At 50.8% G+C, this 11,931-nt stretch overlaps 1 protein-coding gene across 9 annotated transcripts in view; it reads left to right on the plus strand.

The window, feature by feature from the left end:
- The window catches only part of AGAP1 (ArfGAP with GTPase domain, ankyrin repeat and PH domain 1), a 308,736-nt gene extending 297,102 nt beyond the window's left edge, over nt 1-11,634 (plus strand). For all 9 annotated transcript variants that reach the window (XM_066189389.1, XM_066189390.1, XM_066189391.1 and 6 more), the window contains 2 exons: nt 1,486-1,741; nt 3,602-11,634. In XM_066189389.1, the coding sequence (XP_066045486.1) occupies nt 1,486-1,741; nt 3,602-3,805 (460 nt within the window). In that variant the 3' untranslated portion in view covers nt 3,806-11,634. The remainder of the gene's footprint in view (nt 1-1,485; nt 1,742-3,601) is intronic.
- The last annotated feature ends 297 nt before the right edge of the window (nt 11,635-11,931 follow it).

The following is an 11,931-nucleotide window of genomic DNA, read 5'->3' on the forward strand; positions in this document are numbered from 1 at the left end:
CATTTTCCAGTCTGGCACGTTTTAAACGCGTAGTGGATGTGTTGGTTATATTCTCAGTACCTCTGTGTGTGTTGAAAAAACGTGTGAGATCTTTGCTAACATCCCTGAAGGTAATCTGGATGGATACTGGGAGTAGAACTGTTGCAAGAATGCCCGTTTTGCCCATTTTATTGCAGATAATCGCATGTTATTTTATCCCTTTCGTGGCACTGGTTCTAGTTTGGCTTTTTACCTTTAAAAAATGCAATTGGAAAAACCACGAATTAAAGATTCTGATAACAGAACTCCTTTTCTTTCTCCTCTCCATCTGGAATACCTGCAGTGATACTCCATTTATCAGATCCTGCCATCAAAGGTTAATTTGCAACTGCCCAAATGGGCTGTGGAGGGGGTTTTTTGGTGTGTCTTTTAGCTGGCAAGAGTCACTCAGAGGTTTGAGGTAAAAGAAGCACTCCCTGGGTCAATTTTGTGTTTGCACTTTTGCTCTGAAGAAAAGCCCTGTTTGTGGGGTAAACTGTGGCCGGGGCAGGGAAGCTGTGCCTGCTTTGGGAAGCTGTGCCTGAAAGCATCCAGGCAGGTCACAGCAAGGTCACTCCACATGTCCCAGGAAATGATGCAAAACTAATCCAGATTTGCTGGTGGAAGGAGATGTTTACATAAGTATTTAAAAACAGATTAGGGCTAACCTGACACTAGATTACTGGGAGCAGTGTAAACACGGCTGAAAGGCGTAAACAGAGCTTGGCCTTTTGTATTCCAGAGGAGAGAATCTGTCACCAGGACCCAGTTGCCTGGCTCAGGTGATGTTTGTGGTTTTCACAGGCTGAGCAGATTACCTGAGGGACCTCTAAATGGGACTTTGTCTGGGGCTGGTGCTCTCGGATCATGTAATTGTATGGTAATTTTTGAAACGGGGAGTGGAGGGCCTTGTTTGTAGTCCTTGTTCTGCTGTAACCTGATAGCACCAGCAAGCTTCTGATGGTTCTTTGATATACCAGGGGGAAAAGGTGCTTCAAAGCACTGGCTTGAATTTTAGGAAAACAAGAGGAATCATCCTTATGCCTTTAGGAACATTACTCAGCTCGAAGGGGGACAAAGCCCCCATTTAGTTACTTCTGGTCTGGGGTACGGAAATCGGGTGCGGGGTTTTTTCAGTGTATTTTCCACTCTTTAAGTGGAACCCGGCTGCTTGTCGTGTCTTTGGTCTTTGTGGCAGCCAGGGCTCTTGCCCTGACCTCTTGCTGGCCCAGGGTTTTTGAAGACCTCCTGGCTGTTGTGATCCTACAACCCCGTGGGCACAGCATCCATCAAGGAGCACTGGCTCAGGAACAGCAAGGTGGACAACACAATTATTGCTAAAAATACAAGGTTTGGGTGAACTGTTCCTGTGAGGGCTTTCTTGACATAAATTTGAAAGGGGAAATAACCTCCTTTTGTTGGCTGCGACACCAGGTGAGAGTGACCTGTCCCCTCTGGCTTCCCTAGGGAAGAAAAAGAGCTCTGGATACGCGCCAAGTATGAGCAGAAGCTCTTCCTCGCCCCGCTGCAGTGCCTGGAGCTCTCCCTGGGCCAGCATCTCCTGAGGGCCACGGCCGAGGAGGACTTGCGGACGGTGATCCTGCTGCTGGCCCACGGCACGCGCGAGGAGGTGAACGAGACCTGCGGGGACGGGGACGGGCGCACCGCCCTGCACCTGGCCTGCCGCAAGGGCAACGTGGTGCTGCTGCAGCTCCTCATCTGGGTAAGGGCAGCTCAGATCTGGGTACGGGCAGCTCTGATCTGGGTAAGGGCAGCTCTGATCTGGGTACGGGCAGCTCTGATCTGGGTACGGGCAGCTCTGATCTGGGTACGGGCAGCTCTGATCTGGGTGAGGGCAGCTCTGATCTGGGTACGGGCAGCTCTGATCTGGGTACGGGCAGCTCTGATCTGGGTACGGGCAGCTCTGATCTGGGTACGGGCAGCTCTGATCTGGGTACGGGCAGCTCTGATCTGGGTAAGGGCAGCTCTGATCTGGGTACGGGCAGCTCTGATCTGGGTACGGGCAGCTCTGATCTGGGTACGGGCAGCTCTGATCTGGGTACGGGCAGCTCTGATCTGGGTAAGGGCAGCTCTGATCTGGGTACAGGCAGCTCTGATCTGGGTACGGGCAGCTCTGATCTGGGTACGGGCAGCTCTGATCTGGGTACGGGCAGCTCTGATCTGGGGAAGGGCAGCTCTGATCTGGGTACGGGCAGCTCTGATCTGGGGAAGGGCAGCTCTGATCTGGGTAAGGGCAGCTCTGATCTGGGGAAGGGCAGCTCTGATCTGGGTACGGGCAGCTCTGATCTGGGTAAGGGCAGCTCTGATCTGGGTACAGGCAGCTCTGATCTGGGTACGGGCAGCTCTGATCTGGGTACGGGCAGCTCTGATCTGGGTAAGGGCAGCTCTGATCTGGGTACGGGCAGCTCTGATCTGGGTACGGGCAGCTCTGATCTGGGTAAGGGCAGCTCTGATCTGGGTACGGGCAGCTCTGATCTGGGTACGGGCAGCTCTGATCTGGGTAAGGGCAGCTCTGATCTGGGTACGGGCAGCTCTGATCTGGGTAAGGGCAGCTCTGATCTGGGGAAGGGCAGCTCTGATCTGGGTACGGGCAGCTCTGATCTGGGGAAGGGCAGCTCTGATCTGGGGAAGGGCAGCTCTGATCTGGGTACGGGCAGCTCTGATCTGGGGAAGGGCAGCTCTGATCTGGGGAAGGGCAGCTCTGATCTGGGTACGGGCAGCTCTGATCTGGGTACAGGCAGCTCTGATCTGGGTACGGGCAGCTCTGATCTGGGTAAGGGCAGCTCTGATCTGGGTAAGGGCAGCTCTGATCTGGGTAAGGGCAGCTCTGATCTGGGCAAGGGCAGCTCTGATCTGGGGAAGGGCAGCTCTGATCTGGGTACGGGCAGCTCTGATCTGGGTACGGGCAGCTCTGATCTGGGTACGGGCAGCTCTGATCTGGGTACGGGCAGCTCTGATCTGGGTACGGGCAGCTCTGATCTGGGTGAGGGCAGCTCTGATCTGGGTACGGGCAGCTCTGATCTGGGTGAGGGCAGCTCCTCGTCTGGGTACGGGCAGCTCTGATCTGGGTACGGGCAGCTCTGATCTGGGTAAGGGCAGCTCTGATCTGGGCAAGGGCAGCTCTGATCTGGGCAAGGGCAGCTCTGATCTGGGTGAGGGCAGCTCTGATCTGGGCAAGGGCTCGCTGCCGGGGCAGGGCTGTGCCGTGGCCTGAGCAGGGCCTGCCCCTGGAGGGCTTCACAAGGACCACGGCCTGAGGGTGTGTTCCTCTCTGCACACTTGCAAAGGGCGGCACCGCGGTAGAAAAGCGTGTTTGTGCTTCTTGTTGGGAAGTGAAGGAGAGCATGGGAAACGAGGAAGGAGAGATTCCCTTAGCTTGCAACACCGCCGGGGCAGATTTTGTCCCACACGTCCGACTCCCTCCCTCGAGAAACGTTTTTCCCGCACGTGGCTCAGTGCTGCCAGGCTGCTCTCCTGCCCGCTCCCTCATCGTCCCTTCGATCCGATCCCAACCGCCGTGCCGAAATCCTAACGCCACGACTCCCCTCTCCTGTCCCCGCAGTACGGCGTGGACGTGATGGCGCGCGACGCGCACGGGAACACGGCGCTGGCCTACGCCCGGCAGGCCTCCAGCCAGGAGTGCATCGACGTGCTGCTGCAGTACGGCTGCCCCGACGAGCGCTTCGCCCTCATGGCCACCCCCAACCTGTCCAGGAAGAACAACAACCGCAACAACAGCGGCGGGAGGATGCCCACCATCATCTGAGGGGAGCTCACTCGCGTGTTCGCTGACCCGAGTCACATCCGCAGCCTCGCATTCCTCCATCCCCATCGCAGCTCCGCTCTGTGAGTCTGGTAACTCTCCTTCTCCCTTTCCCCTCGGGCCCGCCCCGAGTCCCAGGCGGAGCGCGGAGGGGCCGAGGCGGAGCGCGGGCCGTCGGTTGTTTGGGCGCCCGCCGCCGGGCCCGGAGGGCGCGGGCGTCGCGCGGGGCTCCGGCCCCGGGGACACGCGGCAGCCCCGGGGCGCCGAGGGACGGGCGGCGGGAGAGGCGAGCCGGAGCAGAAGGAAGGAGAGACGGTGACTTTCCCGAGCTGACAGTAAAGCACATCAGAACATTTCACCTCTACCGAACGCGGCGACGCCTGGATTTCCATTCTCTTCTCCTGAAGAGCTTGACGGCATAAATCAGAAGCAAGCACAGAGTTTGTCAGGTTTGAAGCTCCTATGATGGTATGTGTCAAATCAGTTGTAGCTAATCTGTCCGGGGAGAATACTGGCTTCATTACACTTGTATAGTTGAGTTCTTCCAGCATTACTGCTGTTTAATAGAACATGATTAGTCATCACGGAGAAAAAAGCATATTAGCTGAGGAGGTAGTTACATGGCACGCTTCGGTGATTGCTTGGATGTGATTGCAATATTCTTAGAAGCATCATATTATCTCAGACATGTTCTTTCGAGCCCTCGGAGCCCTCCTTTCTAAATTCACTGTCATAATTTAGTATCTGTTTAATTTTTCAGTCCAAAGAGAGGAAATGAGTTGCTGAGTGTTATTTGACTGCAGTCTCCTCGGTGTAAAAACAAAATGGAAAAAATAAATAAGAGTAAGCCTGAAACACAGAAAGGAATAATGAATACCGCTACGGAGAACAACATTTCAAGTACGTTTGGTGAAATTAATAAACGCATTAAAGGTTTGGGGGGTTTTTTTTGGTTTTTTGTTGTTATGTTTTCAGCCAGCAGAAATAGGTTCTGTCATTTTGCCAAGGTAAATTGTGTTGAGTTTTTGGTCACTCCTGTGATGCATTGCCTAACTTATACAGATTTTTTTGTATTGTGTCTCTAGATTCTATGTATTTAAAATCTATTTGAATAAAAAAAAGACCGTAAATATACATTGATTTTTTTTTTTTTTTGTACAGAAGATGACATCTCTGTTAATTTATAAGCTGTAATGGATGTGAACTAAATAATGTGCAACTAGTTAGGATCTGGGTTACAGATCATTATTGTGCATTGATAATATTCCCAGCAGTGAACTCTTCTTTCCAAAGCCTGTGAGAAGCAACATATCAGAAGATCAGGGCACAGGGAGGGGAAAAAGAAGCATGTGAGAGCTTTTAGAAAGGAAAAAAGAGGCTGCTCCTCAGCGCTGTAAATACACTTTGCTCCCGAAGTCAGGAAGCTTTCACAAGCCAAGACAAAAAGCCCCATTCTGGCTGGGGGAAGATCCGGTTTGATTAAGCTCAGAATTGATAACCTTCACCGCGGCGGGCAGGGCACGGCGGCGCTCCGCTCCCAGCCCCGCTGCTTGCGGCAAGAGCAACGGCTTGTGCAGGTAGCCTGGACACTTCATTGCTATTCCAAGTTTTAATGCTTATCAGATTCTTTTGGTCTTCTCCTGCTCCCCACTAGCAGGATTCTGGCGTGGGGATGCAGAGGTTTTGGCAGGCAGAAAAGTGATTTTTTTTTTAAATTTGTTTTTTTTTTGTTTGTTTGTTTTTTTTAACGGCATATGGCAATGTGGGTATGGGGGCAGGGTTTATCATGGAGACAGCTGAAAACTCAACTGAATTCGATGGCCAAGGAGCAATTAGGTGAAGGCAGTGAGGTGCACACAGCATAGTCCTTTGCAACTCTACCTGCTCCTGTGTATTTCCCAAGCCTTTGGTGGTGCTCTTCCTTGGGGCTCTGGGTTCCATTCAGCACACAGATGGGGGGAGCAGTTGCTCAGTAAACCGATGTGCACAAAATGCAAAGGAAAAAATGCGATGTGGTTATCTTAAGGAAAACAAAAAAGGAAAAAAAAAAAAAAGAAAAAATATGGATTTGAGGTAAAATTGTGGCAGAAAAACGAGCCTCAGGGTGGAAGCACAAGAATATTGACCAGCTTCTCCTCTTTGGTGGTGTTGTCCTTTTGTACTTTGTTGTTTTCTAGACCTTTGAGTATTTGGAGGGAGGGAATCTTTCTCCAGCCAGCCTAGGCTGACTGCACCAGACACAGCTGATCCCCTTTCCACTGGGATGCTTCTAAATAATGTAATTTTTTTTTATTTTTTTTTTAATTCAGAATAGGGGTTCGTTTGAACTGCCATTTCTCCACCATTCCTGATGTTTGGTACTTACAGGTGGTCCCTCAGGGAGGGGACAGCCCAGCTGATGTGCAGCTGAAGGGGATGCTGTGAAACCCTCTGTGTGCTGGTGCTCAGGAGCTTTGCCACAGCAGGGATTCAGGAATGGCAATCCCAGAGGTGCTAGAGCTGCCTGTTGCTCCCCCCAGGAGCATCCAGGCCATTTGTATCCCAAAAACCAAGTGCAGTGTTTCAAACCCACAGTGGGCAGAGTTCTCAGTGCACATTCTGTTTCAGAGCTGGGTTGGTTTTGGTTTTTTTTCCTAATTGAGATTATTTTCTGTACATCGTTTAATGCTCTCCTTCCTCTGGCAAGGCTCAGGGTGATGTTTGAGAAACAAGGACAACCAGGCAGATTTCGGGTACACAGATTACGTGCTCCTTCCCTAAAAATCTTCTGAGGGCAACCCTTGAAAAAGCACGGAATATTTTTAGGAGAGGAAATTCCAGTGTATTACAAGAAAAAAAAATATACGTCCAGGCAAGCCAAGTAATACTTCAATTAGGTGGTAACACGGTCGCTTTTAACCTAAACGTGGTTTTCCCGTAAGTGTTGGCATAACCATGTTGAAGCAGTGTCCGTGTGGGAGTCCGTGGGGAGGATTCCCAGCCCTGCAGAGCTCCCTTGGAAAGTCAGGAGATCCCAGAATATCCTGAGTTGGAAGGGCCCTGCCCCGTGAGGCCACCCAGGGCCGTTGTTACCAAGTTGATCCCTGCAGGGTGGAGCACAGGGAGGAAAGTCCCTCCCACCCAGGCAGGGATGGAGGAAGCTCTCCTTGGCTGGTGGGCCTTGGCTTTGGGAGCTCCACAGGCTTTTCAGGGCATGGGTTTGCACTTGGCAGAGGCTGCTCTTGGAGCCGTCCAGGTGCAGAATCAGGCAAGGTCTCCTGGCACTTGGAGATCCCACAGGAATCGTCATTAACTCCATTCTCCTGCTCCTTGCCTTGTGTTTAGCCACTCTCGTTGCTTTTCTAGAACCCTCTTGCCGGGCAGTTCACACCCTTTGAGCGTGCTGGGAACAGAACAAGCCCTGACTGTGACCCAGTCCATGAGAAATCCCAGCAGAAACCCGGCAGCCAAAGCTGTTTTCTCTGGAGGCTGCGGCAGCGGTTGTCATTGCACCCCCATTTAATCCTTCCCCTCATCCCAGGTACCTTGAAATCCCCTTTCCTCTGCACTTTATCCATGACTAGAACACCAGAAGAGAGCCAGCCATTGCTGTTTCTGTATTCCCTCCTGTCTTTGGCCGATTGCTGTGGAATTCAGTCAGATGTGTCACACCTGAACCTGGGAATTGCCAGGGAGGGTTTTCTCCTCCTTGCTCTTCATGAAGAAAAAAGACCCAATCTTAGGAAAATTCAGGGTCCTGCCCTGAGTGCAGAGATTTGGCCAAGGGCCCCCATTACCAGATTTCCAATTTTGGTGGTAAAAAAGGAGCAGGGAGAAAAAGAAAAAAAAATAAAAAAAAATAAAATAAATAAAGATAAGCCTGGAGAACCTTGGTGCTGCTCAGAAAGCCGGGTGAGCTCCTGGAAGGTGGAGAGGGTTTGGAAGCATTTGGGCGCAGTGTAAAATAGCCATGTAAACATTACCATTGTTTAATTTGCTGTCTTGTCCCCCTTCCCTCAAATTATGTGTGTTAGTGTAAAAAAAAAAAAAAAAAAGAATAAAAAAATAAATAAAAAGCTTTAGCTGCACTTGGAGATTTCCCTGGGCCAGAGAGGGCCGAGGCACGTAGGGAGAGGAGTCGAGGTGGGAATGCAGATCCGGGCTTGGAAGTGATCTCTGGCACTGTAATGTAGAATAATTAGATTATATGGGGTTGGAATAGCTTCAGCTTTTATATTTGTATGGAGATCGGGAGAAATGAAGTGATTTGTAGTTTCTAGTATAAAGTAGTGGTAGTGGAGACAAGCACAGATTTCACAAGGGGGTCCCCGAGGGGCCCTTCCCAAACGTCTCGGGGAGCCGCCTTTGCACCTTAACAGGGATGGTTTTGGGGGTTTGTTGTGGGTGAAATGCTCATTTCATGTTCAGTTAAGGGGTTGTCGTCAGCGGGGACACTCGAGGGAAAGGAGGAGAGCGTTGGGGACCAAACTTTGGGGCGGCTTGGCTGGGGAGGAGACAACTTCCCCATCCTTACCTCGTCGTCAGGCATCTTCCTTCCCCCTCCAGAGGCTGCTGCACCCATCCTTAGGTGGGATCTCTGCCTGTTGGGCCTGGATCCTCAGTTCCACACCTCCCATCCTCCATGATCTGTGGGTAAAATTTACTTCTTAGAAAACCCGGCTTTGGATGTTCTGGTGTTTGCTGCACAACAGGAAAAGAAAACAAAAGTGCTCCGGAGTAAAGTTCTTTTCCAGGTGGAAAAGAAACACTGAAGTGCCCCAAATTAAGAGGTTCTGCTGGGAGTTTTGAGTTTCAAGCTACCTAAAAAGAAGGTTGGCTTGAATGGTTTTTATTGGAAAATAATCTCCTGTTGGAAAAAAATAATAGAGGTCATAGAGCAACACATCCAAAGTTGTAGATGGGTGAATTTGTTGGTTTAGGATATTTCTAGGTTTTGCTTTGTTGTTTAGCATGGGCCAGTGTTTAAAGTAAATATTGGGACAGCTTATCTTGAGCTGACTGAATCTGTCCCATGCTTTAAAGGGAGGTTCGAGGGGTTTTGGCCGAGAGCGTCAGGAGCTGTGAATAGTTCACACTTTGAGAGGGGAATTGCATGATTTCTGAAAAGTAAAAGGCCGGTTTGGGATTTTTTTTTTTTAGGGCCATCTTCAGCCCCAAATCGCCAAGCATGTTTTTGGCCCCGTGTTCCGTTTCAGGGTGACAGCAAGGTGTGTGGGTGAATGAACTCCCATCGTTTACTGCCATGTTCAGGAGGGAGAATTCCACTTGCGGATGGATAAAATAAAGGTGTCTTTGTACATTTCAGGAGTTTAAACCTCTTCATCTCCCCGTGCCTGCCTGTACCCCAAACCCCGTGGCACGTTCAGGCGGCAGCAGTCGCTTCTGTTGGCAGGCAGAGCCTCAGCTTTCCCTCAGCTATGGATTTTCTGGATGTGGTTTTGTTTTTAGCTTCCAGGACTGGCTGTTCTGCAGTGCTTCAGAGCTACTCATTTTTCCATCTGTGTGTCCTGTACAAAAGGGGAAGGGGGGGTGGGTGGGGGATGCTTCAGAGGTCTCATGGCATGCCTTGGGGATGGTGGCCACGTTGCTTGCTGCCAGTGAATGCACCCTCAGCTCTTCCCCGCTTTCCAGAACTGATCCGTGTGGGTTTTCTGTTGTTCCTGAGAGCTGAAGTAGCCGAAAACATTCCTATGGTCCTCAGGAATTGCAGGGTACGAGGAGGAAAACCCTTCAGAGACGGCTCGGTCACGTCCCGTCTGTGCTGAAGGCAAACCCCGAACTCCTGCAGGACCAAGGAAGGGTTTTGGTGCTGACTGTGGGGTTTTTGGGCATCTGCATCCCAAATGTAGGGGTTGAGCTGAGTTGAACCGGTGGATGAAGTGCAGCCAGGGTGTCCTGAGCCCTCAGGTGTCACCTGGAGGTCACTTTGCACTTGCTCTGTGTGTGTGTGCTGGTGCCTGCTCCTCACACTGCTGTCAGTGAACCCCCTTAATCACTGCCAGGAGCTGGAGCCAGGCTTTGCTTGGAAGTTTCCAAACGGGAAACTTGCCCAGCTGGAGTCAGACCTCACTTCCCGGGAGGCAGGATGGAGGGTGAGAGAGGTGCAGGGAGATGAGGTCCAGGCTTGCTGCAGCCTCAGAGGTTTTTCCGAAAGTCCAACTCCTTCGGGCAGCAACATTCAGCTTGGGAAGACCTTGAGCTTGGCCCCCAGGACTGGAGGGGAGAAATCCCTCCCTTGCTGGAGAGGAGAAATCCCAACTCGCCAGCCCAGGGGATAGGAAGCTCCAGGGAAGGAGATTCCAAAGGTAGAAAGGACAGAGCCTTGCATTTCAGAGGCCCTTTTGGTATAAATTTGCTTGAGGCTCATCTTTCTGGCTGAGTGTGGGAGCAGTGAGCTGTTGGGGATTCAGCAACACTTCAGGTCCCGCTGCCTTTTGGGGCTGTTGAGAATTAACAGGGAGGTGTTTCCAGGTGAGGTGTTCCTCAGAGCTGTCTCCAGGTGGGTTCTTCCCCACGGGCAGCTCCTCGTCCCTCCCTCTACGTATTCTTGGCCGTGACTGGCTCCAAAATTTTGCTGTGGGGGGACCCCAAACTTCACCTGCAGCGGGCTGGGAATGCCTGACCCAGTGGTGTTGGCTCCATTTCCAGCCTGGCTTGGGTGTCCTGTCCTTGCAGGGGAATCCGTAGGAAGAGGGCAGACGTGGCAGGGCAGGGAGGGGCTGTGCAGAAACCATGGGAGGGTCTCTCATTCCCCGCTCCTACAATTCCTTTGAAATGCTGTTGAAAGCCCCCCACCCCCACCAGTGTTTTTTTCCCGAGGTAACCAGGGACTCAGCTGGATTCTCCATGGAATCTGCTGAGGAAGAGGATGTAGCCATCCTCTGAAAGCACACAGCTCCGTGCAGGTTCCCAGGGTTTGGCCCAGCTCCCTTTTGCTGTCACTGTCAAGAGCACCTTTCACTCGTAGACTGCACGTGAGTGCGCAGACTGAGGAGGGGTATTTGGGGGAGGAGAGTCCCCTAAAGCACCAGGGACTTGTTTTGTGGTGGTTTTGACTCGGCTTGGAATGGCCAAGAGCTCGGATCTGCAGCTCCTACTGCCTTACTGAAACCCCTCGGCTTCAGCAGGATTTGAGTGTTCCCCAAATTCTTGGCCCGCACCTGAGCAGCTCCCACCTGTGGCCGCCTGCAAAGGCTGGATTTCGTGTTCAGCCCCCAAATCTTTCAGGTCTTTCTGCTTGGTGGTGTTTGTCTTTCCAGTTGAGTAGGGAGGGAGCCCAGGTGAGCAGGGAACGCCTGCTCAGGGTAGAGGCAGGAGGTACCTAGCACGTGGCAGGCTTTATAGCAAGGTTTGGGTTCTTGGGGTTTTATTTTTGTTTGTTTTCTGTTTCTGTAAATAATAATGTATAAATGATGACGAGACAGTGTGGAAATTCTAAAAAAAAAAAAGGAAAAAAAAAAAAAGTCTTTCGTTGTTGTTTTTATATTACCTCATCCGGCAAGTTTGTTTTACAATGACTCAATGCTTTATTTATATTGTTTGTACTGTAATTAAACCGATTGACAAACATTTCACTTTGCTTGTTGTTTCCTATGATTTGGGTTTGATTAAGTATGCCAGTTTGTATTATGTTCCCCTTTCCTCTCTCTCTCTCTCTCTCTCCCCACGTCGAGATTTTTTGTGTCAGCTGTACAGTATTCTGAATAATTAAAAATAAAAATCAAAAAATTAAAAAAAAAAAGGAACAAAAAAGCTGTAAAGTACTGCAGAGAGAGGCTGCTATATTGTATAGGTCTCTTTCTAAATAAAGACAAGAAAACTTGTTGGTCGCAGCTTGTTCTTCACTTGAGTCTTGGTGCTTTCGTTGAGCCCCACCTGCTTCCTTCTCCTGTGGCTGCTCAGATCCTGTCACTCCATGCCAGCAATAAAGATGAAGGATTGTTCAGGACCTGGCACGTCAGAAGAGCCAGTAATGGCGCAAATTGATAAATTAAAAAGCAGTAAGTCAGCTGGGCCCCAATGGGTGTGTATCTAAGAGTTCTGGAAGCGCCTGTGGAGTGAGTGACAGATCTCCTGGCCAAAAATATGGCAGCTTTCATTAAAAACAGTTATTCTCCCCGAGGAAGGGA

This window comes from Chamaea fasciata, unplaced genomic scaffold (genome assembly GCF_029207755.1).
Source record: "Chamaea fasciata isolate MVZ Bird 193981 ecotype frontalis unplaced genomic scaffold, bChaFas1.0.hap1 SCAF_8, whole genome shotgun sequence".
Classification (NCBI taxonomy): domain Eukaryota; kingdom Metazoa; phylum Chordata; class Aves; order Passeriformes; family Sylviidae; genus Chamaea; species Chamaea fasciata.